We start from the raw sequence: 24,719 nt of genomic DNA, 5'->3' as shown, positions 1-24,719 counted from the left end.
GTTATTTTATTCTGATACCAACCTTTATCTCCCAAAACAGGGAACTGTGGGGTTTTCCTTCCTGTCCATTGCTAACTCTTTTGGGTCATTCACTGAGTAGTATGTATGTATGTGTGTGTGTTTCAAAAAAAAGCTTAGGGTGGTTCACAATTATAAATAAAGCCATTTAAAATAGGAACATAATACTCAAAACCTTTAAACACATTTAAATACTATTTAAATGCTTAAAAACAGGTCTTAATGGCCTATCTTGAGATGATAAACCTCTTCTTCCCATAGGGAGCAGGTTACACAAACTAGGGGAAGCTACTGAGAAGACTCAACCCCCAAATTGCTGCCAGACAAACTGGCATATGTGACAGCATATGGTGAGGGGAAGAAATGCATAGGTGCACTTATGCTTCTTCTGCCCACTGCATGTTGGCATATTTGCGAAGAGGCAACCTATTTGTCTTCCTTTTGGGGAGCTGCCTCATTTACATATATGCACAGAGCATGCATTACCGCATGGAAGAAATACACTGAAGTTCTCTTCTAAGAGCTGACAGCTAGCAGCAGTAAACAGAACCACAACTTTAGTGGCGTAACTGCCCTTCTGCTCAGGGGCGTATCTAGGGGTGGGGCAGGCAGGACACGTGCCCCAGGCACCACTTGAAGGGGGGGCGCCATTTATAAAAATTAAAAAAATAACAAAAAATGGCCACCAGAACAAAATGGCCACCACGCATGCTAAAATGGCCTCTGTGAGGCCTTAGGCCATGCCAGGCCTCACAGAGGCCATTTGAGCATGCACAGTGGCCATTTTGTTTTCAGCGGCCATTTAAGAAAATTATTTTTAAAAATGGCCACTGCACATGCTCAAATGGTCCCTGCGAGGCTCTAGAGGCCAGCGGGGGAGGGGGATCTTTTGCAGACACCCCCCCAGCCTTTAGGAAGCCCCCTGAAGGGGCTACAGATTTAAAAAAAATTAAATTAATATAATATAAGTCACTGTACACATATTTAGTTTGGCACGATGTACAGAGAATCAGGGTTTGTGAATACTGAGCTGAAGCGTATGAGCTAGGATTGTATTGATTTGCTCTACTTTGCTTCTTGTGATAAGTGAGTTAAATGTGATGTCTTAATAATATGACTATTAATGGTGAGTTTGTCTTTGAATCAGTGTGAAATCCTTAGTATTAAGACCCACTGGGAGTTTCTTGCTCTCTTTCTCTCATTTTAACTATCTTTCTGAAAGACTAGAATATATTCCAAGCAGTGACACAGTTTACTCTGCATATCCTTTAGTTATTTTCAGAGTATCTGGGAAAAGTCAAATTCTCCATTTATTTTTAAAACTTATGTAATAGTGATGCTACAATGCATAGTAGAGAATTAGGCAGGAACTTCTGTTTAGTTTTCCAAGTACACCTCCACATAGTATTTGGGTATTTCATGATCCCCAGCATACTGAAATTGGTAGTTTTCCAGCATTTTTTGGTCTGGCTACGTCCACTGGTAAATAGTTTTTGAAATATTAAAAGATTAAGGAGCTTGACTTGTATTTTTGAGCTGATATTATGGTAAAGTTATCTTAAAGATGGGTGTCAGATGTTTGGATGGGGGCGCCATTTCAGTGCTTGCCCTAGGCACTATTTTCCCTAGATACGCCTCTGCTTCTGCTGTATATTTCCGCATACAAAGTCACTTTGTATATTTCTTTATGGAACTGTAAATATGACCCACCAGAGGCAACAAACTCACTACTGTTTCTCTGATCACTTGTCTAGGAATGAAAGGCAAGTAACTCAACAATCTAATTCAATCTTTATTACGGTCATAGACCAGCACTGGTTATAAAGCAGTAATACTGTACAATAAATGCTACATAAAAGGGGGGGAAATGTTACAGTATTACGGAGATTAAGATTGATATAGCAGATAAGGCTGAGATGGGAGGAATCTAAAAAATACAAAATGTTTAAAATATGCTATAGAGCACAAACAGAGTAGCTAAAATACATATAAGCTAAAAAGGACACAATCTGACACTTTGTTTCGGTCGAAGACCAGTGTGATGTCAAGACAAATATAAAAGAGAAGATAATCAGCATTCCATGGGATCAGTAGCACCCAATAAAATCCAAAAAATCCTCCTCGGCACAAAGTCACTGGAAATACTACTAAAATACTACTAAAATAATTTAAGATAAAAGGGGCAGCATATTCCTGCTTATAGGACTATTACAACTCAAAGCTCAGCTCAACTCCCAAAACTGGGAGGGGATATACAATTCAGGAGCTCTATAAAATATTATCATTAAATTAGCTCCTTTTGAGCTCAAAAAAGGTGATACCTGTCCCCACATGCCCACCTGCAACAAGCCAAGGTGTGGCTACAAATTGCTCTGGCATTAAGTCCATCATTTATTTGCCCATTTTTAAGCTCTTCCGAAAGCGAAGGGCTGCACTGCAAAATTTGGCTACCCGTCTAATGGCACAGGAATTACTTCCTTCCAGCAGCCTGGCAGTCATCTGAGGTAAATCGAGACCTGGGCATTTGACTGTCAAAGGGTGTATGAGATCCCGGCGCAGGTCTCTATAGAGCAGACATTCCAACAGCACATGGGTAACTGTTTCAACTTGACCCTCACCGCATGGGCAGAGCCTCTCCCCGTAGGGGATCCCTCTATATCGGCCCTCAACAATCTAATTAGATCTATCAACAGTCTATCAATGGCTGCTATTCTACTGGCTATAGGCCACCTCCGGCTTCAGAGACAAGATGTCTCTAAATAACAAGTGCAGGGGAGCAACAGCAGGAGAGAGGGCATGCCCTCACCGCTTGACTGTAGGCTTCTCAGAGGCATCTGGTGAGCCACTATGTGAAACAAGATGCTGGATGGGTCTTAGGCCTGACCCAGCAGGGCTGTTCTTATGTTCTTAATTCACCCAGTGAATGAGCAAACAGATTAGACATTGAAATTCGCTTAGTGGTTCTTATTGCAGAACAACTAAACAAGGCTGCATTCTCATGAGGAACACAATCTCGGTTAAAGAATGTCATGAGAACCTGGAATTTCTGGGCTAACGTAGTTAAATCACTGAAGTTAATCAGCATTTAACCAAGATAGATAACCAGGATTGAAACCTGGTTATCTATCCCAGTTAAATGCTGCTTTTTGGATCAAAAGGGGGAAAATTCCAGATGGGTTTGAGCTCTGGCACTTCTCATTTTGGAAACTAAACAAAGTTGATGCAGGAATCTGTGTGGTTCTATAGCTCATGTTATGTAACACATCATGTTAGACAGACCTAATGAGACTGTTCTCATGTGCAGCCAAGACCGGGCTAAGGCAGCCAAGCCTTGGCTTCCTGCACGTGAGATCCTGGTGGTTCTTCAGCAGCAAACCCGCCTGTGGAGCCAGCCTCTTAAACAAAGCTAAGGGAGCGAGCACTCCCTTAGCCTCTTTTTTTAATTGCTGGCTGCTTTTAGACAGTGCTGCAGCAGAGATGCATGCCCACCCGTCACTGCGAGGATCCCCGCAATGCACTGTGCACTCATGCAGTGCATTATGGGATTTCCAGGGGCTGGGATGACACTCAGCACAGACCCAACAGTCATCGGTGGAGGAGTCAGCTTCAGCAGCCTTCCTCCCCACACGCCCTCAAGCCCTTCTCACTGAACATTAGAAAGGGCTCAGTGTTTCCTTTTCTTCCTAAAACCAGTAATGCTGCAAATATATGAAAAGATTCCATTGAAATCATTTACTGTCTTTTTAGCATTATCTCCATATAGTCTATCTACAAAATTGAATTGTAGGTACACTCTTACACTCACACACACACAAAAGACAAAATTACCATATTTGTCCTTCCTGTCACCAAGGGTATCAACCATCCCATCTGGACTGAGGCGAATAAAGCCGCGGGTCACTTTGTTGTAAAACTGAAGTGTGTTGCCTTTCTGAAATTTCCACTTTTCTGCAGCCCACTGGTTAAACAGATGTTTAGTTAAAAATAAAGACAGACTATCATGACACACTGCAAACCATGAAGCTAACTAATACAGAGTTAGACCAATATTGCCTAAACTGCCTGGCAGCAGCTCTCCAAAATTTTAGGCAAAGGATTTTCCCAGCTTTATAATCTGAGATCCATTTACTGGTGATGCCAAGAACTGAATTGTAATTTGTGCATGCAAGCATGTAAACCATGTCCCCTACCAGATTAAATAAATGCTGCATCCATAAAATAGTCATGCAATTTTTTTCCCCATTTATTAATGTTCAGTGACAGGATTCAGATTAGTGAAATCAATTTGATTAAAGATTTTAAAAGAATAAATGTTCACCATTTCTGCTTTCTTAATTTCCAGCTCTTGTTCTGTAGGGGGGGAAAACAATGGTATGGGTATAATGCAGGAACATGAAAGTACCTTGTTAGAATAAATGGGACATAAGTACTTATCTGTGCATACAGTTCCAATGAAACTTAAATATGTTTTACTTTTTCTGGATTGGACCACATGGACTCTTGTTTGCAAACCCTTCATTGCAAAGGAAATTTCCGTAATGTCTGTTGCCCTGTATAGTAAAGGTACAACTGACATTATGGGAGTCTAGATCTGGACCTTTTGCATATGTGGACCACCATGTATTCTCATGAATGATCACAACGTTTCCTTTTCTGTAGGATACTTACGCCCTGGAAAGGTGTTGTCATCAACAATATATAGTTCTCTGACAATTTTGCCATCATCTTCTCCTTGATCTAGCCACCTTTGTGGGGGAAATAGTATGTAATGAGAATACAATCACCACAGTATACTCATAATAAAATTAAACGTTCAGTGTCAAAAGGTTATCTCAGGCAACTCTTACTTTGACCAATTTTAGATCACATATGAGACACGTATTGCTTCATCAAATGAAGATCTTCCCCAGGTTTTAAAAGAATCCAACACTTTATTTGCTTCTCTTTTTAAAATTCAAGTAAAAAAGAACAATTTGCTATTAAGGACTCTGAACCACATAAAAGTGATGAATGCAGTATCTGTATGAAGAACAAAGGGCCCATGCTTACTGATAAATATAACTTTCTGTACAAGAATATGTGACCACTATCTAAGCAACTCCTAAAATTAAAACTGTATTGGAAGATCTCTACATCCCTATATATCTTAGGACAATCTGCTTTCAGTGCTGAGGCTCAATGGTAGATCACATGAAGCAACAATAAATGAGTGTACCAGTGAACAATCTGAGAGTGCATTTACTGAGGCTGTTCTCACGTGCAGGCAAAACTGGATGAACAAAGCCAAGCCCAGTCTTGCCCACATGTGAGAACCACCAGGATCATGGCTGATCCTGACAGCACCTCAGCAGCAAACCCACCAAGCCAGCTACCCTCTTAAACGGTGTTGAGAGAGAGAGAGTGCTTTCCTTGCACTGGGGCTGGAGACTGCGGGGCTCCCAGCTGGCATTGGGAGGCTCCCCATAATGCACCTTGCACTCATGCAGTGCATTATGGGAGTTCTGGGTTGCTGCCCATGGCTGCTGAGAGCACCCAGTGAACGTCTGGGTGAACGAGCTGCTGCCCAGCAAGAAAACCAGGATAGTCTTCAGGGGAGAAAAGCATTTTAAGGCTTCCTCCCCTGCCGTGTGGAGTTCTTTCTCCATGATCGTGAGAAAGGGCTCATTTACTAAGCAACCTCAGCCTGTAATCTCATATATAAAGTTCTCATGATTGGCACAATGGAACTCCTGTCATTAATGATCAGCTATTGGGAGAACAGGGATAGGAAGGCTGATAATCAGCTGCATAAACACAGATGAGAAGTCAAACACAGGTTATAACTGTCCTTCAGAATTATAAACTCAACAAACCTGTGGCACACAAAGTTATAATCTGAATTTGTGACTGGATCTTTGACCACAATTTTCTCCAGAAACCAACCATTACCTAGGAAAAATGATGAATATTTCATTATGAACTTATTTTACATCCTTTGATCAACCTATAACTATAACTAATCATGCATAGAATAGAATTCTTTATTTATTACCCAAGATCAGCATAACATGACATAAACAAAACATCTCATAACATACAAAAATACAGTTGGAAGAAGGAAATATGTGCATAAGTATCCACGGATAATAATCAATAAAAAATTATAAAATTAATAAAGAAAAACTCGCTGCTGTAACAATACTGCAATAGAACAAAATTTGCCACCTTAAAGGTGACATCTAAAATTCTATCTGCAAGAAGATAAGAAACGTAAAAGTCTCCTGAACAGCCTGGGAAGGGTGTCAGAAGAGGAGTTAATAAGGAGCATCTTAAATCTCTATATAATGGACAGCGCAGCAGAACATGTTGGATGGATTCGACTTCCCCCATACCACATCGGCATAATCTATCCTCCCTGGGGATCCCCAGAAACCTCCTCGAGAGCACCACTGAAGGTAGCATGTCATGTCTTGCCTTAAAAAAGGCCCTCTGGTAGCACATCATGCTCAGAGCATTCAAAAGGGCAGCAGGGCCCCAGCTAGAACTGCTCAAACCTAACCTCCCTTTAGTGGAATTAGGGATTTGGGAGAGTTCTCGTTGAATTTCAGAGTCCAAGAGTCTTGCTTCAAGATCTGCCTAGCCTGGTCATAACTTAACAAGACCAGTAGTCCATAGACAGACCCAAGGACACAATTTTGTCCTGAATAGCCTGGGCCCAAGTGGGCTAGAATACATCAGCCAAGATAAGAGAGATCCATCCTCGAGGAAAAAAATCTGACTTTAAGCCAATAGGTCAAAATAGACAACTAGCCCCAGACCTCGATCTTCAGAACACCCAACTCAAACCTTAACAATACATTGGAGATGCGTCTAGGTACTCTAAGTAGAGCCCTAAGGAAGTCATTTTGAACCACATCCATAGACTTGTATGAAGGAAAAGGACCAAGTTGCACCCCATATAATAGCTGGCTCCTAACTTTGGTGTGCATGTACATACATTAACTGGTGATTCCACAACATTATTGGATGAGTGTCAGGGGTGAATGAGCCAGCACACAGCTAGCATGACAAACAGATCTTACATATTGCCCAGTGGTGCCTCAAACACCATACTTTTCAATAGGATCAGTTCACAGATTCATTTATTAGTCATCAGATGTTGAATAATCAAATGGTGAATATGCCTGTGTAAACTGTTCATTTGTACTACATATTCATATCATAGACGCATACATAGGCACCCTCTCCCAGCATGTTCAGCTTCAGGGAGGGGGAAGCAGACGGCAATGAGAGTGGACAAACAAGTTGCTGCAATTTCATATAACTGGTCAGTAAGAAGTAGTCATATTCGAACCTTAAGGTACAGCCTTGCTTTGCAGACTTTGTAGAGGGCTGGGCAAGGCACATGTCCCACCCACCCCTCCTTTAGTTGAAAGCACCCCAGGTATTCGTTGTTTGTCTTTTATGGGGGGCAAGGAGGAATTTTTCTGCCTTGGTCAAATTGGTCATGTGTTTGTTGTTCTTTATTTCTCTTTGTTATGCTCTTATTTGTCACAACTTGATGCAGGAAGCAGGGTGGCATATCTTTTATGGAGATCAAGAGGTTTTGGGGAGAGGAGCAGGAATCCTGAGGTTGGCAGGTGTGATGAAGGATTCATTAGCCTAGGTGACCTGTGAGTGGAGCATCAGTCCTTGGGAAGTAGTTGGGGATCAACCAGCCTGTTGAGTGACTGCTGGTTGGTCCTGTGCCACTCCCTTGACCTGCTAATCTCAAACAGGATGCCTCTGTGTTTGCTAGTACAACTCTTTGACTTTTTAGGGTGTGCAGGTACAGTTGAGGCTGGAGAATCTCAGCCTACTGGGTTTACAGTTAGATTGGACATGCCACCCTGACCCCTACATGAATCTTGTATTGCATTGCATTGCATTGGATGCTAATGTTGTTGTTCTGGCAATGTTTTAATCCAGTACTTTGTATCTGGTTCTTTGTTTGTTAGCTGTAGAGATGTGCACAAAACATTATTCAGACACCAAATCGCAGAACATCCCTTTAATACAAAGGGCTTACATATCCTCTTTAACATGGAGGACAGCAGGTCCATATCTGCTTCTCCATTGATCACCACCACTTCCTTAATTGCGACGCCCCCCAGCTATCAATGCGATGCTCCCTGCGCATGGTTGATATCCACACAAATGGCCGCCACTGCACACAGCCCAAGCACACACAGAGTCGGGCACCTAGAGCACTGAACACAGGGGGGAATCTCCAATGCACCATGTTCATTGTGTGGTGCACTGTGGGATATCCGGAGCCCAGATGTCCTTCCCTGAGCCTTTGTGCTGTCACACTGGGAGCACCACAGCAGCGCTTATCTGTGAATGTAGTGTGGAGAACAGGGCTTCAGCCCAGATCATGTGGGGGAAGAGCAGGAGCAATCCTGCTTCCCTCCATCCCTCCCTGGCTCTGAGAAAAGATGTTGTGTGCACAACCTCAACATGTTTTCAACCTCAACATGTTCCCCCCTCACATAACCTGCTTGACATGAATAGATCATATTTCATTTCTTCCAGAAAGCTTCTATTGGTCCAATAGTCATATTAATGGTTCACATCATCATGTCTGCAGAATCTGTGAAGATACTGAGGTTTCTCACCTGAACCAAGTCCATTGTGTCCTACAACAATCTTATGCAAACATCCAAGGTGCACAGCTTCAAGTGAGAAGATATCAGTCTGGAATAAAGCAATTAAAGTATGATCAGATTTCAGAGACATCTGTGATAGATATTTGCAATACGGATTCATATCATTCAGTGTTTAAAAATTTGGGTCTTTCCCTGTCAAGCATTATCAACCTATTGCTCTATAGAGGACTAGACTCTCTGAAAATCTTTACCTCACGCTTCCCAGCTCTGGATAATCCTTATTTTATAGCTTTACCCACCTCCAATATGTCCCCTGCCAGCAGATGTCCTCTTAAATTAAATAACATTGTCACTTTCCCCCTTAATAAGTGATTAAAGATTTTAGGAATAGTAGAACCAAGACTCAGGCACTTCCAATTTAAAATAAATATAATTATTGGGCAGTATCCAGACCAACACCGCCCTCACATAAGGATGTTTTGTTAGTAGATACAAAACAATAGATGTTTTGCAACCATTTTCATGGATCCCCCTTCCCTTCATCTCTGAGGAGACCCTTTGAAGACATTGAACAATCTGACTCAGGGTGAATTTCATATGAACATGTAAAACTCAGCTACTAAGGCTCCTTAGAGGAAATCTGATTCAATCACAAATCCATTCTAATCCATGCTCTTTGGGACTATTAACAAACCAATAAAAATATTAACAATAATTTGAGAGAGATAGTTGAGAAATTATAGAGAGACATACTGTAGCTAACGTACTCACTTGTCCTTTTACATATTTCCTAGGTTTCTTTGACCTATGCAACTGTCGGGATGCTGTGTCACCTTTTTCTCCATAGACAGACATGTAGACATCAGCATCTGTCCCAGCATTCCATAGATCACCGGTTACTACATGCACTTCATACACTACCACTGAAAATAAGAGAATACAGCCTCTTAGACACATACTTTTGATGTACAACAGCATCTTCTGCAGCTGGCTTTAAATATATCATTCTATATCATCAATTACCAAATTGTTTCATATTTAACTTTGGCTTCTTCCCTGTGAAGTTATGGTAAAATAAACTCTTGCACCATGCTTCATTCCTTGGTTAATACCTTTGTTAATGCCTCCACTTAAACATGGAAAATATGAAGTAACAAAACTGCCGGAGGATGGGGCTGTGGTTCAGTGGAAGACTATGTAGATAGAAAGTCCCAGGTCCAGTCCCTGGTGATTCAAGGAGGGGCTGGTGAAGATTCCTGCCTGCAACCTTGTAAAGTCAGTGCCAGTCAGAACAGATTATATTCAGTAGAGGAACCAAAGGTCTGAGTCTAGGCAGCTTCCTATATATCAGGGGTGCACAACTCAAATGTCTCAGTGGGCTGAAACTAACCACGATGTGGTGTTAAAATTCAGTACATTATTACATTAAAAATAATATTGAAAGCAATTATTAGTTACTGGTAGATTGCTTCTACTCATTGAGGGACCCTCAATTTTAACTAAGCATAGCAGCCAGAAAATAGGTCCTGTCCCCAGGGGCATACTGTAGCTACAATTGAGCAGTTGGGTTCAAAGAACCTGGGCCCCCAAGCTCCAGAGGGCCTCCAGCTCCACCCCTCCCTATTTTCTTCATTATCTCCCTCACTCTGAAGGGCCACCGGAGAGAGGGTTAACACGGGCCCCCCCTCTCCTAGCTATGCCCCTCCTCTGTTCAGTCACTGGGGCACCTGGAATGCAGATGAGCCCCCAAACAAATGTCAAGTCCTCTCCTCTCCCTAGATCACATCGTTTTCAGGTTGTAATCCTAGCCTGCTTACTTAGAAGTAAGCCTCACTGGGAACACTGTGGGATTATTTCCAAGTAACCATGCACAGGATGGTTCTGTAAGGCACTTTCAGAGAGGACAGAAGATGATCCCCTTGAAGAAGAGGGAACTGATCCAAAGAGTGACCCTCTGCCTCACTAGAGTGAAGTTGCTGCAGGATATTCTTCCCTGTGGGCAAGCAAGAGTCCCTGCTATATATCTATGCCTTTGCCTTTCCTGAACCTTTGTAATAGCACAAACAGTATAATCAGGGGAAAGCATCTCCTGTGCGATAAGCTCTATTCTGAGCTCTTAAACCTCTTATTGGAGATTGTGAGTGTATGAGAGAAGGAAAGAGAACAACAAATAAATGTAATAGTGGCCTTGGGTATGTGGGAAAATAAAGGGGCACCATATACCCCTGCTACCCCTGCTAACTGGGCAAAGAGGCACCTTTTACTGTGGTGATTCTCTTGATTTAGCAGGGGGAGAGTAACTGGCTCAATCCACCCCCAGCACAGTACCTCCAGTGACTGTTGCTGATGTCTATCTTACATGTTTTTTTTTAAGATTGTGATCCCTTTGGGGACAGGGATCCATCTTATTTATTTATTATTTCTCTGTGTAAACCACCCTGAGCCATTTTTGGAAGGGCAGTATAGAAATCAAATTATTATTATTTATTTGCACAGTCAGACAGGTGTTATTGACTGATTTGTTTTATCCAGAGATCGAGTCCTTCCCAAGGACCTGGGATGGCTGAATTTTATTGATAATGTTGTTGCTGTTGTTATAGATATTGTCGCAGAATATAGGCTGTTCCCAGTAAAGTTGCTTTTTGTAATTGACTGATGGTGATTTCTGTGGCCCCTGTGGTGTTGAGGTGCTCTTCAAGGTCTTTTGGAACTGCACCCAGGGCACCAATTACCACGGGGATAATTTAGTCTTTTTCTGCCACAGCCTTTCAATTTCAGTTTGTAGATCTTTGCATTTTGTGATTATTTCTATTTCTTTTTCTTCTATTCTGCTATTATTATTATTATTTTGTTTACACAGTGAGGCAGGTGTTATTGACTGGTTTGTTTTATCCAGACATCAAGTCCTTCCCAAGGACCTGGGATGGCTGAATTTTATTGTCAATTGTTATAGATATCATCACAGAATATAGGCTGTTCCCAGTAAAGCTGCTTTTTGTAATTGACTGATGGTGATTTCTGTGACCCCTGTGGTGTTGAGGTGCTCTTCAAGGTTTTTTGGAACTGCACCCAGGGCGCCAATTACCACTGGGATTATTTTGGTCTTTTTCTGCCACAGCCTTTCAATTTCAATTTGTAGATCTTTGTATTTTGTTGTATTTTCTATTTCTTTTTCTTCTATTCTGCTATCCCCTGGTATTGCTATGTCGATTATTTTAATTTGTTTTTCTTTCTTCTTGACTACAGTTATATCTGGTGTATTGTGTGGCAGATGTTTGTCTGTTTGTAGTCGGAAGTCCCATAATATTTCTACATCTTCATTTTCTTCAACTTTTTCAATTTTATGGTTCCACCAATTCTTGGCTACAGGTAGCTTGTATTTTTTGCAGATGTTCCAGTGTATCATCCCTGCTACCTTGTCATGCCTTTGTTTGTAGTCAGTCTGTGCAATCTTTTTACAACAGCTGATCAGGTGGTCCACTGTTTCATCTGCTTCTTTACAAAGGCGGCACTTGCTGTTTATTGTGGATTTTTCAACTTTTGCTCTTATTGCATTTGTTCTTAGTGCCTGTTCTTGCACAGCCAGTATTAAACCCTCTGTTTCTTTCTTCAAGTTGCCATTCTTAAGCCATTGCCAGGTCTTGGTGATGTCTGATTTTCCACTTATATTGTGCAAATATTGACCATACAGGGGCTTATTTTTCCATTTTTCTGCTCGGTTCTTGACTTGTTCTTTCTTGTAGGCCTGCTTTCTTTCATTGGTGTTGAATAGTTTCTTGTTAATGACCATATGAAGTGCATCTTCTTCACTGTCCTTGATATATTCTTCAAGGCCTCTTTTCTCCTCCTCTACTGTTTGATGGACTAGCAGCATTCCTCTTCCACCTGGGCTGAGAGGGAGGTATAGCCTATTGACATCACTGCAGGGGTGCAGAGCATGATTAATGGTCATTATTTTCCTGGTCTTACGATCTGGTGTCTCTAGCTCTGCCTGGGTCCAGTCTATTATTCCTGCAGTGTATCTGATAACAGGTATAGCCCAGGTGTTTACGGCTTGTATGGTGTTTCCGCCATTGAGTTTGGACCTGAGGATTTTTCTAACTCTCCTGATGTATTCACTTCCAAATTTTCTTTTAACTTCAGTGTGTGCGATATTATTATTATTAATAATAATAATAATAATAAAATGAGCAGCTACAGCCTCCATTTATATTGTATGTCACTAAACACATAAAGCTATGTTTATGGTTTTTAGCTAAAGAAAACCATTTATTTTGATTTTTAAAATGAAGAGCACAGTCAAGCAAGCACCTGGCTATCTAAAATATTATTTACCTCTAAAGTTCTCTGTGTGTGTGTGTGTGTGTGTGTACGCACGGGTGCACATGCACGCTCTGTTCCTCCTCTCTCTCTCTCTACCTCTCTCTCTAAGATCAAGAGATATTTTATACTTCTTGTGCCCAAATTGGTTCTTGGTTATTTTCTAATGAATACAACTATCCTGTGAAATATGTTCTCTGTCATTTCATATTTTGTACCTGGGAGAAGTGGCTGACCCTGGTGCAGAACGGGAAGCTCCTGGCAGATTTCACCGTCATCTTGGTCTTGTGCCAGCCATCTGTCAACAGGGAAAGTGAATTGCTCCCCAGTCACAAGGTTCTGCAGTTGCAACTGAAATACAAGCAGATTATTGTGGCATCTTTATAACAAAGAACTAGGTCCCAATAGAATTACAGTCAGTGCTACTGGAACAGATTCCTGAGTAGAAGTTCAAATAATAGATTATTGGCCCATGGGATAGCTTCTCAGTCTTGGCCTGAGTTTGCAGGATATATATAGGAGGTAAAATAGAAATACAGGAGTGGTGATGGGGTACATTTTACTAGTTCCAAGGGGGCTCAGTCTAGGTTGCAAGCCTGTTACCATGAGAAAATAGGAGGCTACATAATAGAGCATGCTTGAAAACGTTTATGCAAACTTATTTCCCTGTATCTATATTGAGTGTCCAGATTTTGTAAGATCTTGAGGCTGTTCTCACGAGCAGCCAAGACCAGGCTAGGGCAACTACACCCAGGCTTGGCTGCCCGTGGGAACTCCCAGTGGCACCTTGGCAGCAGACCCAGCTAGGGAGCCCACCTCTTAAGTGGCATTAAGGTTTGGACAACATTCTAAACACCTCTTAAATGGCATTAAGGGAGCAAGCATGACCTTCACCACATTTCCCTGACTGTGTGCAGCACCGGCTGCCTGCCCGTCATGGTGGGGATCCCTATAATGCACCATGCATTGTGGGATTTCTGGGGGCCACAGCATGTTGTCCTGGCCCCCAAACCTTTGCACTGCCTGGGGCAGCCGGTGACTCTCTAGGCATGCACTCAGTGTGCCCAGCAAGGATCCAGGAATTGTCTGCATGGAAGGAAAGTTTGAGCAGCCTTCCCCACTGCCCACCCACTTGCCTCCCCACCCTCTTGGTCATGAGAACAACCTCCTTGTGAGTAATGCTGGAATCAATCAGAAGAAGGGCTAGAACCAGGCACGGAGCCACCATTGCATGAGGAGGTTGAAAGAACCTGGGCCACTGCACTCAGAGACCGTGTCTCGTGTTGGAAGTGAAGGACTTTGCGCTGTCTCTTGTCTCAAAGACAGTGGAGGACAGACTAGTGAGTCAGAGGGCTAGAGGGTCAACACATTGGTCATCCCTTCTCTACTGCTCTGACACTATCCCTTTGGAATGTAGATTGCTACTCTCAGGGGACTTCCTTCCTTCCAGCCACTTCCTTCCTCTCTTCTCTTCCTGTTCCTTCTACCTTGCCACATGCAAGCTCCTCTCCCCTGCACCATGTGTGCAGAGATGCAGAATCCATCTTGCATCCAGCTAGATAGATAGATTAGAGATCCTAACTCCTCACTTTCCTATCTAGAATGGAGTTCTCCAGTAAATATCATTTATATTGATTTGAAACTATGAACTGGCTCCAAGTTACTTTACCCTCAGCATACACGCCTGCCTAACTAAGTTCCACTGTGTTGTGCCTCTGTGCACTCTGCTATAATGAAAAAGGGTTTCTCTTACCAGAGAGAATTCCCAACAACTCGCACCCCCGTCATGCCCCCTGTGTCTGACAGCAGATGCACGGAGCGTTGCCACACTAGCAAGCAGGGCCACAGGGCCTGTTCGGAAGGAAATTCCTGCCAGCACTGCTTTCACAGCATGGCTGGGATGGCTTCGCCCTGCTTGTAAAAGCAGGGAGAGGCATTCCCAGCCAGGCCAGAAGCCCAGCGCTGCCTGACACCTCTTTAAAATGGAGCCATGCATATCAATTTCCTTCCAAACATGGTGCGTGGCCCCATTTGCTAGTGTGGCCATGCTCCCTGCATCTGACGTCAGATGCAGGGGGAATGGCCAAGGTGGTGGGGGCTGCCGCCAGCAGGCTGTACAGAGCTCACCACCCTCCATACACCACTGGTTAGAACACTGCTAGAAGCAACGTTCTGAACAGTGCTTGCACGGGGCTTCCTTCAGGAGGGCAAGGGAAGAAGAGAGAGAACTTGTATAAGAAACTCTAGAACTTGTAGTTAAAAGCGAAATGTGTGCCTCCCTATGGGCTGGTTTGGACAATATTCCAACCAGCCCAATTCAATGGCTGACATGATGCAAAAAATAACTCAAAAGTAGTCCCATTGAAATTAAAAGGACAAATTAGGCAATACTGTATCTAACTTGTCCTTTTAATTTCCTTATCATGTCAACCAATTTGTGGAGAAGGTACATTGAGAGGAGAGCTGGTCTTGTGGTAGCAAGCATGACTTGTCACCTTAGCTAAGCAGGGTCCACCCTGGTTGCATATGAATGGGAGACTAGAAGTGTGAGCACTGTAAAATAATCCCTTCAGGGGATGGAGCCGCTCTGGGAAGAGCAGAAGGTTTCGAGTTTCCTCTCTGGCATCTCCAAGATTGGGCTGAGAGAGATTCCTGCCTGCAACCTTGAAGAAGCTGCTGCCAGTCTGTGAAGACAATACTGAGCTAGATAGACCAATGGTCTGACTCAGTATATGGCAGTTTCCTATGTTCCTATGTGAACATCTCCCCACAACCTGCAATGCCAACATATTGTCATATAAGCATGCGTGTGTGTTTGGCAGTAGTGCTTGGACTATGTTCTGAGGCACAATTCAGGCAAACCGCCCCCAGGTGACTGCATAAAAGGTGGAGGGAGACGTGCCTGCCTACAGTTTCCCTCTATGCATTGAATTGGATCAGTCTGGAATATTGTCTGAACTGATACCTTGTGACCTGCTCTCTCTCTCTCTCTCTCTCTCTCTCTCTCTCTCAAGAACTTTAAGTTCCAGAGTAACTTAGATCCTGAAGGTATTTTCTATCCACAAATAGGAGGCACCAACTGGGTGTGGCAGCCTACTGGCAGCAGAAAGAAAAACCAGCACCACAGTAACCAGGGTCACTAGCCCTATTCACACATTCACACAATGAGGGTATAGGGTACAGATCTGTACACAGGTATTGTTATTCATACATTGTGTTGAACACAGGTGCAGCAGTGCACTTCCTACTTGTATCCAGGTTCACTTTTAACATTAATGCAGGTAAAGTCATTCACACAAAAACATGTATGAGTGAACAGACATCTATACACTCATACCACATAACATCGGAATGTAACTATTAACTTGTGAATTATCTCACCTCCTTGATATGCCAGGCAGGGGTTTCTCCAGAGTTATTGTGTCCTATCCGTATTTTGTAGAGATCTCCTATGTCTTCTGTGTGAATCTATTAAAACAACACAGCACACATATCTAGCTTCATGAAAACAAAAGCTTCAGTTTGGTATCTAAGAGTATTATAAACATTTATTTCAGAATGCTTTCTAATGTTTGAGAAGTACTCAGTTTGGGAAGTACTGGATAACTGGTTCTAACTAAAGCTAAGTTACTTGGAAGAAAATTCAGTGAGACTTTCCAGGTAAGTGTGCTTAGGATTGCTGTATATGTGAGTTCGGTTTTGCAACCTTAGGAGATAGTGACAGCATACAACCCACTGGAACAGAAGATCATAGGCTAGAATGCTGTGATCAACAGAGGGTTCATTCTTGGGGCACTAGACAGCTTATTAATGTCAGGGCAAGTTGCCACACAAAGATTTTAATTATCATTACATGATAAAAGACTCATACAAAGACTCTGTGTTTTTTTGTTATTTTCTTTATACTTAAATGACTGAAACAATCAAGTGAATGGGCTCTAAGTATGAACTGCCAAGAGAACCATCTGTCTTTTTCTCCCCCTTAATTATTAAGTGATGGATTCATTTATGGGAATTGCATTAAAATTATGTCTAAAATACACTATCAGTTATAGCTGTTTCACACATTCGAATTGTCATGTGACTGTTGCAATTGATAACTTTTGATAAATATATTTGTTGGAATCAACTAGAGCTGAGCCATGCATTGCATCGGGCCAAGAACTGAAATAAAAATGATGCAAGCTTTATCAAACAATTTTTCATCAGATATGATATGATGGGGAAAAGTCCAATAAATGATACAATACAGTATTGTATTGTATTGTATTGTATTGTATTGGAGGTGGGAGACTGTAACAGAACATGTCTTACCTGTGAACCTCAAAAGACTGGAGTTGGGGTCTTCCCCAGGAAGAAGAGGAGATGAAAGGGGAACTCATCCACCAGTATTTGAGGGACACCACTCTCTACACCAGGGTTTCTTAACCTTGGGCCCCCAGATGTTGTTGGACTACAACTCCCAGAATCCCCAGACATGGCCTTTGTGGCTGGAGATTCTGGGAGTTGTAGTCCAACAACACCTGGGGGCCCAAAGTTAAGAAACCCTGCTCTACACTAACAAATAGCTCACACGAGACGATACACCTGACTGAGGCATTAACCTCCACATGTCTCCATACCCAGTGGGTGGTGCCCAGCTATGGTGCCCAGCTATCTACTATGGAAGTGAAAGGAGTAATTGAGGAGCCTGGCCTAGAGAGATGAGAATACCGGCTACTTGCTCCAGCAAGCCATCACTTACTGCCTAATAGGTACAGGGTAGTAGGGCCACCATCACTCCTTGCGAGACCCTATGGTGATCAAGAAAGCTGAATGTGATGAAACCAACAACCTCTGCTATCCTGGGAAGGGGGCCAGTGAAGGACATGTTCTAGTTGTCAATTTTAATTTTGTAGTTGATTTTAAATTGTTGAACTGTTTTAATTGTTTTATGTTAACCGCCCAGAGATGAAAGTTTGGGTGGTATATAAATTAGATAGATAGATAGATAGATAGATAGATAGATAGATAGATAGATAGATAGATAGATAGATAGATAGAGTGGGTATAGGAAAGAATCACCCCCTTTGATAGACCTTAAATTCTGGTTCCCTTACATCCTGAAATGAAAACACAAAGAAAATTCCCTTCACCAGCTGTACTTATCCAATGCAACCTATAACATCCAACTGAAAAACATCACAATTACAGTCCAGAAAAAGTGCCAGAAATAAAAAAAAACAAGAATTACTGAGATTGAAAAAGGATCAACCCTCCCCCCCCAATGTCAATATTTTGTTGAACCACCTTTTGCTTTAATAACAGCCTTGAGTCTGTTGGGATACTTCTCTATCAACCTTGCACATCTAGACAGAGCAATATTTGCCCACTCCTCCATACAGAACTGTTCAAGTTCGGTCACATTGGATGGTAGGTGTTGGTGGACTGCTATCTTCAAATCTCTCCACAGATTTCCTATGGGATTTAGGTCTGGGCTCTGACTGGGCCACATGAGGACGCTCACTTTTTTCTCCTTCAGCCACTGTGTGGTCAATTTTGCTGTGTGCTTCGGATCGTTGTCATGTTGAAAGGTGAATCTTCTGCCCATCCTCAACTGTCTGGCAGAGGGTAGCAGGTTTTCTTCCAGAATCTGACGGTATTTTGCCCCATCCATTTTTCCTTCTACCCTAACGAGAGCCCCAGTCCCTGAGGCAGAGAAACACCCCCACAACAGGATGCTGCCACCTCCATGCTTCACTGTAGGTATGGTGTGTTGTGGATGGTGAGCTGTTGTTGTAAAAAATATTTTTAAATATTTATTACTTACAGTGAAGGCGTCAGTGCTTCCTCTTTCAAACACCCTTTTCTCCTCTCCATAGAGAAAAATAGCTTCTGAATTACTTTGGTCTCCATATAATGTAATATAAACTTGTGAGCTGGTACCTGCAGATGGTCGGTCACTAGTAAGGACTATTACCTTCCATTTCTCAGCTGCAGACACAAAAGAAATATGATTAATGGATATTAGCTTCCTTTCAGATGTAGTTCTAGTCACAAGGGATCACAAGCTGATCCAAAGTAATTGGGGTCTGTGTCTTGATTACCCTTTATCCACACACTGGTTTCAGCTTGTCCTCATGAAGAAACCTACACACAGGCACACACAGAGGAAAGTGAACAAAGGAAGGCCAGGCCCTATTTATCCCACCCACACCCTATATATTTTTATTTTAGTCTTATTATTTGTTATACAAATATAATTTGTATTTTATTTTTGTAATAAAATATTGATCTTATTATTTGTTTTCCAAATTGGTTTGAATAACTCAACTTGAAAATAATATTTAAAATTATAAAATCGTTTATAAATTATACAAATGCGAAACCCACCAAAAGTGACTAATAAACCAGGAGAAACAATATTAAAGAGATGTAATTGATTTTCTAACTAAAATAAATCACAAAAAATAAAAATCTGTAGGGCTGCGCCAGGCGCTATTATAGCTCTCTAGATAAAGTCAGACTACAGCAATTCATGTGATGTGGGATTGCCCTTGTAAAGTGTCTGAAAACGTCAGCGGTGCAAAAGGATGCCGTTAGGTTGGAACCAGCTGATCAGAGCATTAGTATGATTTGATCTGCACTGTTGTCAGTATATTTCTGCATGTATTTAAAATGGCTGGCTGTTTAAGACCTAAATGGCTTGGGACTGAGATTAGTGTTATGAGAAGAGCTTCTCTTTTGAACAAAAAGGAATATTCAGAAGTGTTACATGCTCTTGTACTCATATTCATGAGAGAAAGCAGTTTATGCATTCTATTTTAAATAAAGTTTTGTATTATAATGTATTTGCTATGTATGGCTTAAGGAGCATCTTCTCCTGTGTGTGCCTCTTCATGAGCTTTGCTCAAAGCTCATGAAGGCATTGTTCCAGGTTTCTCTGCCAAATGAAGTTCTGTAGAAATCAGGGCCTTATCAATAGTTAGGGATGTCTGGTGGTCCAGCAGTCCAGTCTGGGGTTTCGGGGTCGAACCAAACCACCACCACCCCTGGTTCCGTCGGACCGGAACCGGACCGCCGGGTCTAGTCCGGCAGGTCTGAGAACTTTTTTTTTTAATTTAAAAGTTAAGGAAGTATCATTAGCCCCTTTGGGGGGCTTGCTGAAGCCGCGGGGTGTGTGTGTGTGTCCGCACGGGTTCCCTCTCCATCCGCCGGCCCTCCTCCTCATTGCTGCAGCCGGGTAACTGAAGCCTTTTTTGCCCTTCCGGGCCTTGGTAAGAGCGAGCGACCGCCATTTTGGCGGCTGCTGCGCATGCAGAAATGCCCTCTGTGAGGCCGCAGCCATGCCTATCAGTGCCTATCAGGGTGCCTTTCAGTGCTTCAGTGCCAGTTACAAGCAGCTAGCACTGACACACGACCATGTACCAATTTGAGAGGAAAGCTCCCTCAGCATGTTTGCTACTGAGGCGCTGCCAGGAACCAGTCAGCTCCAGCAGGTTCCCACCGGCAGCCAAACCCAGGCTTGGCTGCCCTAGCCCAGTCTTGGCTGCTCGTGAGGACAGTTGGGTTATGGTGTAGGAAAGTAGGAGGGCTTTTCACTAAAGACAGGTAAGGCATTGCTCGTCCTCCATCCAACTGCACCCCACTCTCTCCCATCCCTACCCTTGCTTTGCTGAAGCACTGGACATTTACGACGCTTTCTGTCAAGCTGTTTTCTCTGTCCCCTCCCCCCATGTTCAGCACCTCCAGAGGCGCTCTTACTCCTGGACTTTGAGGATAAGGTCTGTGGCCTCCAATGGCCCAGGGGGTCCTCCAGTGGCCCAGGGGGGCCTCTTGTCACCACCGCACCCTGCTTCTGCCCCACAGCACTTTACTATGGCACCAAAAACTTCAATAATTCTAGCCACCATGTGCGCTGCTGGGGGGGTGGGGGGTGAGCCAAGCAGGCCTCTCTCGCCCTTGTGGTGGTGGCAGCAGGAGGAGTGGGAGCGGCCACGGGGCCTGACCATTTGGCCCAGTGGCCTGTGAGAACTGTGAGGCTCTCCAGTGAGCCTGTGCAGTTAGAATACCTGTAGAGTGTAGCAAATCCGTGACATCGGGGCTTGTGACACTCTATTCCAACTGTGCAGGCACGTTGGCGTGCCTCGCAGTTCTCAAGGGCTGCTGGACCAAATACCCTGTTTCCCCGAAAATAAGACCTACCCCGAAAGTAAGACCTAGCAGTAATTTCTGATGTACCACTAATTGCCCTAGTGCATTTTTGGGGGCTAAAATTAATATAAGACACTGTCTTATTTTCAGGGAAACACGGTAGTCAGGCCCAGTGGCTGCTCCCGCTTTGCCTGCCACCGCTGCCACCACCAATGGGATGGGGGAGATGGGCTCAGCTCACACCCCACACCCCATACCTTCCAGCTGCGCACATGGTAGCTAGAACTATTGAAGTTTTCATTGCTGCAGTTCAGCACAGCAGGGCAGCAGAGGCATGCTTTTTTCTTAACTCATGGCGGGGGAGGCCGCAGTGGGGGGACCTCCAAAGCCCTTCAGGTCTGGGGGTAAGAGCAAAAGTATCTAAGTGCACCCCTGATCACCTCTGCAGTTAAAACAGCATTTTGTAGTGCATGTTATATTGAGGGGCAATTTGGATGATCACCTCTCACACGTGATTAAAGGACATGCTGAGAATGGGTTGCCACATCCTTTAATGATGTCAGGGTGGGCATGTTCTTGGCACATCGGCCCCTTCATCACATGTAGGGGGGCATTTTTGTGTGAACCAGCCCACCAAGTCTCAAACAGAATCTACAGCTTAGCTTGGGACCTTATCAAACCACCCTCAGGGACAATAAACTGGCTTTCCTGTGTCTTGTTGCTTACCTGCACAGTCAGGGGGTGCCGCATTTAGGTTTAGTGCAAATGAACTGTCATCTTCTTAGTCATCTTCTACAGGGACTCATTGAGGCACTTCACATGATCTGTGTGGAGCACCTGGGGGGGGTTCTGTGGGGAGAGCGGGCTTAGCCCGCTCTCTCTGCAGATGAGCAGCTGCTCGCAACTGGGTGGCTTTATCGGCCACCCACACAAATGCCAGCTCCGTCACAGAGCTGACAGGGGTGGCGGGGATTGGGGGCCGCACGCCCCCTCTGGAAGTTCCAGGATGCCCCGCATGAGCACACAGGGCATCCTGGAAAGACCTTCGAACCTGGGAAGCTGCTTTCAGCCTCCGGGCGGGGGTCTCCTCATGTGTCACCATGGCATGGAGTCACACCGTGGCGGCACACAATCAGAAAACCCAGGTTAGCAGAGTGCTCACTCTGCTAACCTGGGCTAGTGGTGGAGGGGGGCTACTTTGGTGGGCTAGCCACCAGAGAACCACCAGGCTCGTCCATGAGCCTGCTGGTTCTTACGATGGGGAAAACCAGGCTGGGCTTCTTTAGCCAGGTGTTCCCCCATCGTGAGAATAGCCTCCTTGTATAACAGGATTGCATCAAATAGTCCCCATGAATTTCCCACACTTTGCCTTTCCTGACATCTTGCTCTTCTTTTAACATGTGCCCCAGCTTCTGAAGCCACCGGGCATGTCTTTTTCTTATCTTCAATGCCTGTCTATAGGACTGTCCCTACCATGAAACATGGTGATGCAAATCACTTCAGTTGGTGAATTTGGAACTGTGGCGGATTTGGAGCTACCTCCACCTCACTTACCTCTGCTGCCGATAGCACCACAACTGCTGGCGCCTGGCGCCACTCTAGCCAGCCCAACTCTATGGACAACACCATTCTAGCTCTGCTCTGTGGGTGAAAATCAGTCCTCCTCTCCTTGCCTCCTCTTCCATTTCTTCTCTGTCCTTTCACTCAATCCAACCCAGTGGAAAAGAGCAGAGGTGGTGCAGCAGAAACAGCCAGGTAAAGAAGTAGGAGGCAAGTGGCAAGGATGAAGGGAAACATTTGGCATCCTGCTTCAGGTGCCAAAGAGTTGTGGGGCCAGCCATGCCTGCCATTTCTCCACTATCTTGGCTGCATCTCTTAGCTTGTTCCTTTCAACTTCCTTGAACCTCAAACACACTTCTCTGGTCCACTTACCATCCTTTCTCCCCAGCAAGGCCTTTCTTCAGAACTGAATGCTGCCTGCATATGTTGACAGTCTGCTTTTTAGGTCCTGATTATGAAGAAGCTCATTTCCTCATTCTATTCTAACACAGCTACCAACCATGGCTTCCTTTCCCAGATGTCTTTTGGAATTATTAAAACCAGACTAGGAGACGACCTTCCTTTTAGTTTTAATTTAAGCACTGATTTTCTCCAGGAATGTCTTTCTTATAGTTGTATGAATTATTCATGACATGAGCAGGAACACTTGACAGGTAGCCATGTTAGGTTTTCCTATTCAGTCCCTGCATTTGTGCTTCAATAATGAGACATAATGGTAATGATATAGCACCAATAAGACCTGCACAGCTTTGCTTTTATTAAATCATTCTCTTCACTAGTTATAATGGAGTATTATGCTCATTAGTTTAATCCAATTTAGCAGTATCCATGAGTTAAAGGCAAAGAAACCATTTTTTAAGAATTGTAGGTTAAAAGATAAATGACAATGGATTATTTTATTTGTTATAACTTGTGCCATTGAGCAATGGGGCGATATGCACTTGTGAAAGAGAACTGAACAGTGATGCATAATATCCTGCAATTCTATCATGCCAAAGTCTTTCTCTGCAAACTCCTATGGATCATAAGGTTTTCCAGTTTTAATCACTATTGGTTAAACTGTTCATTCCATTATTTCTCAGTGATCAATGATCTTCTCAGCCATGGAGACTAAGCACAGCAAACCCATTTTACTACAGATAGTTCCACATCTATTATTGTATTTAGGGATTTTGAAGGTTTCCATACTGATAACCAATTTCTATGTCTCCTCCCAGGAAGTCTGGGAAATGCAGTTTGGCAGGATGTCTGTGGTGATGCTATGGACATCAGATGCCTTGGAAACGGAATGTTCGGTGTATCTCACCCTCAAGGAGCCCTGGTACGTGTAGCTTCCAGGGTGCCTAATATCCATAAATGAACTCAGGTGCCCAGAAGAACCACATTCTCCAGGCTTCACGGTAAATGTAATGCTGCCATAGCAACACTGTAGGCACAAAGAAGAAAAGCTTCACATAGCTTTCCTCTGCTAACTGGTCAAATACGTACACTTTCAAAATGGTGATTATATTATTCAGCAAGGGGAAAACAAGTGTCTCTGTTCATCCTCAGCACAGTGTCCCTCTAGTAGCTGTTGCTGGTGTCTTCCTTTTGTTTCTTTTTAGATTTTGAGCCCTTTGGGGACTGGGAACCATCTCATTATATTATTCTTTTTCTGGGTAAACTGCTGTGATAATTGTTTTGGAAAGCAGTATATAAATAATGACCAGCATGTTGCAGAGTACAACATGGGCGGTTCTGGACTTCCCAGGCAGCAGGCCACTGTGAGCACCTTTTAAAAAAAAAGATGTCACACATGTGTACTTGAACTGCAATTGCATTTCCGTGACATTACTTACAGTAGAGGTCGCCTTAAGTGGCGCATCAGGGAAATTCTTGACTAACAAGCAGAAGGTTGCTGGTTCGAATCTCCACTGGTACTATATTGGGCAGCAGTGATATAGGAAGATGCTGAAAGGCATCCTCTCATTCTGCATGGGAGGAGGCAGTGGTAAACCCCTCCTGTATTCTACCAAAGAAAACCACAGGGCTCTGTGGGTGCCAGGAGTCGAAATCGACTTA

General features: G+C 43.5%; 1 protein-coding gene across 1 annotated transcript in view; it reads right to left on the bottom strand.

The window, feature by feature from the left end:
- Positions 1-24,719, bottom strand: part of RP1 (RP1 axonemal microtubule associated) — a 339,664-nt gene that overhangs the window by 291,633 nt on the left and 23,312 nt on the right. Inside the window, exons 3-11 of the mRNA XM_053242771.1 lie at positions 18,775-18,938; positions 16,347-16,433; positions 13,184-13,316; positions 9,417-9,568; positions 8,655-8,733; positions 5,871-5,946; positions 4,687-4,763; positions 4,337-4,368; positions 3,847-3,976 (exon numbers count right to left, since the gene is read on the bottom strand). Coding sequence (XP_053098746.1) covers positions 3,847-3,976; positions 4,337-4,368; positions 4,687-4,763; positions 5,871-5,946; positions 8,655-8,733; positions 9,417-9,568; positions 13,184-13,316; positions 16,347-16,433; positions 18,775-18,938 — 930 coding nt within the window. The remainder of the gene's footprint in view (positions 1-3,846; positions 3,977-4,336; positions 4,369-4,686; positions 4,764-5,870; positions 5,947-8,654; positions 8,734-9,416; positions 9,569-13,183; positions 13,317-16,346; positions 16,434-18,774; positions 18,939-24,719) is intronic.

The sequence above is a fragment of the Hemicordylus capensis genome, chromosome 4 (genome assembly GCF_027244095.1).
Source record: "Hemicordylus capensis ecotype Gifberg chromosome 4, rHemCap1.1.pri, whole genome shotgun sequence".
Taxonomy (NCBI): Eukaryota; Metazoa; Chordata; class Lepidosauria; order Squamata; family Cordylidae; genus Hemicordylus; species Hemicordylus capensis.
Note: the sequence above shows the minus strand (reverse complement) of the source record. Positions and strands in the feature narration are given on the sequence as shown.